Source organism: Saccopteryx leptura, chromosome 2 (assembly GCF_036850995.1).
Source record: "Saccopteryx leptura isolate mSacLep1 chromosome 2, mSacLep1_pri_phased_curated, whole genome shotgun sequence".
NCBI lineage: Eukaryota > Metazoa > Chordata > Mammalia > Chiroptera > Emballonuridae > Saccopteryx > Saccopteryx leptura.
Window position 1 is genome coordinate 345,422,835 of NC_089504.1, and position 6,470 is coordinate 345,429,304.

The 6,470-nt window shown below is 54.0% G+C and overlaps 1 protein-coding gene across 1 annotated transcript; it reads left to right on the forward strand.

The window, feature by feature from the left end:
* Positions 1-1,774: 1,774 nt before the first annotated feature.
* LOC136392154 (keratin, type I cytoskeletal 13-like) lies at positions 1,775-6,068 on the forward strand. The gene is made up of 8 exons (XM_066364203.1): positions 1,775-2,325; positions 3,364-3,446; positions 3,637-3,793; positions 3,975-4,136; positions 4,225-4,350; positions 4,440-4,660; positions 5,338-5,363; positions 5,718-6,068. The coding sequence occupies exons 1-8, from the start codon at positions 1,849-1,851 to the stop codon at positions 5,789-5,791; spliced, it is 1,326 nt and encodes a 441-aa protein (XP_066220300.1). The 5' UTR covers positions 1,775-1,848; the 3' UTR covers positions 5,792-6,068.
* Positions 6,069-6,470: the final 402 nt, after the last annotated feature.

A 6,470-nucleotide genomic window follows, 5' to 3' on the forward strand; every position in this document is an offset into this window, starting at 1 on the left:
GGCCCTAGATCACATCCTCTAATGTGGCCTCACGGTCAAATACTCACAAGCTGAGACAGGAGTCCTGCGGTACTGCAAGGCCTTCTTTCCGGGCTGCGCGTCGGAGGCAGCTGGTGCAATGGCGGGTCAGGCTGGTCCAGGACTTCTCAACTGCGATAATATTGACCCTTCGGGCGAGGGAATTCTTTATTGTGGGGATGTTCTGTGCACGTAGGATGTTTAACAGCAATCCTCGCTTCTGTCCTCCAGATACCAGGAGCAGTCCCCTGTAGTGACAACCATGTTTCTAGACATTGTCCAATGTCCCCTGGGGAGTAAAATAGCCCCGAGACTGAGAAACTCTGGCTTGATCTACGGTGACAGAAACTGGAATGTGGTTGTCTTAGGGGTGTGGGGTGTGGGAAAAGGCACAGGAGCTTATGGAGTGCTGGAAGGTTTTCGGTGGTGGTCATCGAGGCGGACACATCCTTAAAACTTCATACTTAAGTAAAAAGGCATTAAATTAGACACATGATTTGCACATTTATTATATGAAAACTATGCCTAAGAAATGAGCGTTAATGTCAGACAGAACCAGACTTGGGTTTCAGTCCTGGCTCCACCTTTGAGCTCAGTTTCCTCCTGTGTAAAATGAGGATAACAGTAGGACCCATCTCACTAGTTGTTGCAAAGATTAAACTTTTTTTTTTTTTTTTTACGGAGACAGAGAGAGAGTCAGAGAGAGGGATAAATAGGGATAGACAGGCAGGAAGGGAGAGAGATAAGAAGCATCAATCATCAGTTTCTCGTTGCGACACCTTAGTTGTTCACTGATTGCTTTCTCATATGTGCCTTGACCATGGGCCTTCAGCAGACCAAGTGACGCCTTGCTCGAGCCAGCAACCTTGGGTCCAAGCTGGTGATCTTTGCTCCAACCAGATGAGCCCACGCTCAAGCTGGCGACCTCGGGGTCTCGTACTTGGGTCCTCCGCATCCCAATCTGACGCTCTATCCACTGCACCACAGCCTGGCCAGGCAATTATTAAACTTCTTTAGAGTCACTAGGATAAAGTTCATAGCCCAGTGCCTGCATGTGGTGAGGGACTTGAGGGTATGATCTATTATAAGGTATAAGGTTGCTTTCTCTTTCTGTGCCTCAGTTTCCCCAGCTGCGTTGGATGGTTCTTAAGATCTCTGACACCGTGACTTTATCTGATGGTCTTGGGGCCATTTTCTTCTTAGCTTACTTTCAAGGTCATTGATTCTGCAGGACCAAGCGAAATTTGTCATCAGAGTCGCTGGAAGCACTGGGGTAGAGGTAGAGGTAATGCTAAGAAAGATGCAGAACATTCTGGTCAGAAGTTTTAGAAATAGGAAGAAGGGAGGCTGACGGCCGCTGTGACCTCGCCAAGTACAGGGCCACTGTGAAGCCACCTCTCCCTTCACAGAGGCTCCCTGCAAAGTCTTTGCAGCTTGGTCCCCATTCCAATACCGGGTGGGGCCGAGAGCCTCCGGAGTGAGTTCCTTAAGTGGAGAGGTGAAACAGAATTCAGTTGTCAAATGGCAATCTCAAGCAGAACACCGTTCCCTCTGAATCATCCCTTTTGTTAAGGATTTAAAAAAAAAAAAGTCTCCCCCCTCAAGGCACAACCCACCCTGAAGGGCAGAGGTAACTGGGCTTGTGGGAAACAAACACGCACAGCTGACACCAGTCAGAGGGTGGGGAAGGGAGGAGGGGGAGACGGGCGACTGTCCAACCCCTGTGGAGTGTGTATAAAAGGCATTCACTGCGGGAAGAGCCACAGTCCTCCGTCCAGGCCAAGCCAAGCTAAGCTCCTGCCTGCACCTGCTCTCCATCTTGCTCTCATCATGACCTGTCGCCTGCAGAGCTCCTCCGCCAGCTATGGAGGTGGTTTCGGGATGGGAGGAGGCCGCAGTATCTCCACCTGCTCCAACCGATTTGTCTCTGGGGGATCAGCTGGGAGCTATGGCGGCGGCATGAGCTGCGGCTTCGGTGGAGGTGCTGGCGGCATGAGCTGCGGCTTCGGTGGAGGTGCTGGTGGTGGCTTTGGGTCTGGCTTCGGAGGTGCCTTCGGCGGGGGTTTCGGTGGTGGCTTTGGTGACTTCGGTTGTGGCGATGGCGGACTCCTCACTGGCAATGAGAAGATCACCATGCAGAACCTCAACGACCGCCTGGCCTCCTACCTGGAGAAAGTGCGCGCCCTGGAGGAGGCCAACGCCGACCTGGAGGTGAAGATCCGGGACTGGCACCAGAAGCAGACCCCGGTCAGCCCGGAGCGTGACTACAGCCAGTACTATAAGACCATCGAGGACCTGCGGGACAAGGTGAGCCCTTGAATGGCAAGGAGGGTTCCTCTGTGCAGGACAGAGCCGAAAAGGCCAGGAAATGCAGTATCCAGAGGACCAGAAGATGCAGTGTGGATGGAATTCTCACCCTTCCTGCAGGGGAAAATTCTAGCCTTTTACTACCACGCATCTCTACTCCTGATGGGCTTTCTCATGCTCTGACTCCCCACATGAGTTTTCTCTCATTCTTCGTTTTACTTGTTAGTACTTATGTAAACATTTTTATTCGTTTCCGAACAGTTATGTTAGCAGTGACTCAATCTCTATAGTTCTAACTCACGGAGTTATTTGGAAACCATGACAGTTTCAAAAGCCACCAAGAAAGACTACCATCGGTAGAGAAAAGGGACGCAAGTTCATTCAACTGGTCTAGAAATACTAGTCTATTTTGTAAGGGCCCCATTGAAACTGTTCTTCTCAATTGGTTGCGACCAGGTGGGGGAGATGGAGGCAGAGGCTTAGGCAGCGCTAAGCCGAGATTCCCTCCAAGCCTGTCCATCATGCTGTGATGCCAGCTTGTTGGAACAGAAATCCACCTGCCTGGGCTAAGTCCCAGCTATGTGAAATGGATTTCAAGTGCCCTGGAATAGAAAAGATTAGACGAGGCATTCAAACGGATGGTGTATTTGTTGGCTTTCCCCTGTGCTCTGCTGGCAGACCAGCTCCTGAGCAGCTCTGAACCGTGCACCAGGTTGACTCCCTCCTGGCTGAGGGAGAGGGGACTCAAGACAGTGGCCTGGAGAAGTTGCTAGTCTGAGGCTGTGGAGACCTGACCATCCAAAGATGTTCTTGGTGGGGTTGTTCCTCGAAATGTCCTTCCTGATCTTCCCCATCATGACTAGAGCACAGGGCATGGGCGCAAACTGAAGGGGCCTGGCTGGCCCCTCACTTTACAGAATAGGAACCGAGGCCTCGCTGACATGGAAAAGTCTGGTGACAACCAGTCCCGCCCACGTTTTCTCAGCCCTCCTCCCCAAGCCCTTAGGACCTCCAGCAGTTACCGGTTCTGTTTTGCAGATCCTGGCGGCCACCATCGAGAACAACCGGGTCATCCTGGAGATTGACAACGCCAGGCTGGCTGCGGACGACTTCAGGCTCAAGTGAGTTTGTTTTTCTCATTCACTTTTTCTAGCAGCCTCTTGTTTTAGACAAGGGCTCATCTGAACACTGAAATCGGAGCTTCCCAGGAGTAAATGTTTTGGAGAAGCAGCAGAGCCCAGTGCAGAGGCAAGGGGAGTGTCTAATATCCCCTAGGTGTTGCTTTTTCAATTAAAAAAAAAAATCCTTTAGGTATGAGAATGAGCTGGCCCTGCGCCAGAGCGTGGAGGCCGACATCAACGGCCTGCGCCGGGTGCTGGACGAGCTGACCCTGGCCAAGACCGACCTGGAGATGCAGATCGAGAGCCTGAACGAGGAGCTGGCCTACATGAAGAAGAACCACGAGGAGGTGAGAGGGGGCACGTGCCTGCTGCAGCTGCATCACCCCCACTGAGAAAGGGGAGTCCAATGGCCAGCCTCAGGCCTCCCCTGTGGGACCTGGAAGGGCTTTCCAGACACTCCAGGAGCATCTAGAACCGGGTAGAGGGAAGACGGGGAGCTTCATACCGCTTCCCTTCCCATCCCCACAGGAGATGAAGGAGCTCGGCAACCAGGTGGTCGGCCAGGTCAATGTGGAGATGGACGCCACCCCAGGCGTGGACCTGACCCGCGTGCTGGCGGAGATGAGGGCGCAGTACGAGGCCATGGCTGAGAAGAACCGCCGAGACGCCGAGGAATGGTTCAATAGCAAGGTGCCCGGTCCTCTTACCCTGTGGAGCCAGGGGGTGTCAAGCCTGCCATCCGGGCTGCTCCATCACCATCTTCCTGTTTGAATTTCAGAGCGCAGAGCTGAACAAGGAGGTGTCTTCCAACACTGCCATGATTCAGACCAGCAAGACGGAGATCACGGAGCTCAGGCGGACGCTCCAGGGCCTGGAGATCGAGCTGCAGTCTCAGCTCAGCATGGTACCCCTGCTGCTCCCTGTCCAGCGGCCACCACCTCCAGGCCTTCCCTAGGTCTAGCTCCTCTGATAACTTCTCTATTGCCTCACCAGAAAGCCGGGCTGGAGAGCACGGTGGCAGAAACGGAGTGCCGCTTCGCCACGCAGTTGGTACAGATCCAGGAACTGATCAGCAGTATGGAAGCCCAGCTGAGCGATGTGCGTGCTGACACTGAGCGGCAGAACCTGGAGTACAGGCAGCTCATGGACATCAAGTCACGGCTGGAGCAGGAGATCGCCACCTACCGCAGCCTGCTCGAGGGCCAGGATGCCAAGTAGGTCCTCACCAGCCTCTCTCTTGGGAAAGTGACTGCAGGACCCTTGGCTGTCAGAGCAAGCAGTGTCTTAGAGATCAGGTCCTTTTGTCCTAGATGGGAGGGGACCTGACTTAGCTTCAACAGCCTGGACGAAGATCCAGGACCAGAGTTCCCCTGTCCTCTTGCACCAGAATGTGGGGGCATTTCCTCTGCAGGCTGCAGAGTCAATACCTTTGGCATTCTAATTCAGACCTCTGAATTAGACTGGCAGGAATAGGGACCATGAAGTAACATTTCATACTAGAAAAGTAGTTTGGATTCAGGTCAGACCAACAAAGCTATTAAAATGGCGATTTAACTGCCTTCAGACTGTTTGTAAAGATCAGACCATCCTTGTGGGCTTAGGCTGGGGTGGGGGTGGGACTGAGTAGACCAGAGGGAGGACAAAACTTCTGGCAAATGTCCTGCATTTTGGGGCCAATGATATCTTCTGCTGAGCCACAGACAGACAGACAGACAGACAGACAGATTTGGCAGTTATCTGATGCTGCTGCCCCTGGGGCACAGTTAAGTAAAAAAGCCCAACTCAGGGGCTCCAAATGATGGTCTGAGTTGTTCCATCTGAGGACAGTGAGCAGCTGTCCCCAGCTGTCTTTCTGCTCACGGCTGCCTCTCCCCTCCCCCCTCTCTTCCAGGATGACTGGCCCCACTTCATCAGGAGGTAAGGACACAGGGGTGGGAGAGGTTTCCACACACTGCCCAGGGGTTGGGGAGGGAGGTGCATAGGGAGGGAGGTGCATAGGGAGGGAGGTGCATAGGGAGGGAGGTGCATAGGGAGGGAGGTGCATAGGGAGGGAGCTGCAGTGCAAGTGGTTATTTGCTCCTCTGTTTTCTGTTCAACATAGATGGCTCTGCCCCATAGAGCCACTGGGTTGTTTTGGAGGGAGCCAGCTTTGGGGACAGTCATACCGAGTCTCCATGAACTAATCCCTCACCTGACCAATGAGGCTCATCTGGACGGAGGGAGGTGGGTAGACTTCTCCAGCCTGAGCATCTCTTGCCTCCTGTTTCCCAGGAACCACCACTACAAGCAGCCCCACGGCTGCTGCCCCCGCTGCTCGCCGCACTTCAGACGCCCGTCGGACTTAAATCTGCCCGACATCCCCTCCCTCTGTCTTCAGCACCTAGAGGAGGAGACAGCTGATGATTCCTGCAGGAGAGAGGGAGGGCCTGCGGGGAGCCCAGCCTCTCTGCTCCCAGGCCCCGCCCCCATCCTCCCAAGCCACGCCCCCACATTCCCTAGGGCGGGCGCTCCCTGCTCTTTCCCCTGCTTCTTTTTCTTCCCAATCTGGCCGCTTGATTTCTCAGCTTCTCTACTAAAAAGAAAAGATAACTCAATAAAGTTTCCTGCCTTTTTGCAAATGCACTTTTGATTCTGGCCTGGTTTCTGTGGGTGGAGCCTGCCAGTTTGAGGCTGTGGGTGAGCCTGTCACGCTGACAAATCCAGCCCGGGGAGCTCCCAGTGGGGAAAGACACAGGCACCTGGGCATGTCAGGAGCACACAGGTGCAGCAACGACAAACACAGGGGGCACAGGTGGTTCACGGAAGATGGTCCCAGTAGACATGGTTAACTGGGGCAAACCAAAGACATGCGCGCGGGAGGTGGGGGGGCATGTGAGCCAGTTCAACACCCTATGTCCAGTGATAGGGTACCAATGGATTCTAGTTGAGTCAGTGAATGGGGAGATGTGGATGAGGGGTACGGCAGGTGCTGCGGTGGGCTGCGAGGGGCCAGTGCTGGGCTCCTTCAGGGAGAAGGACACCAGG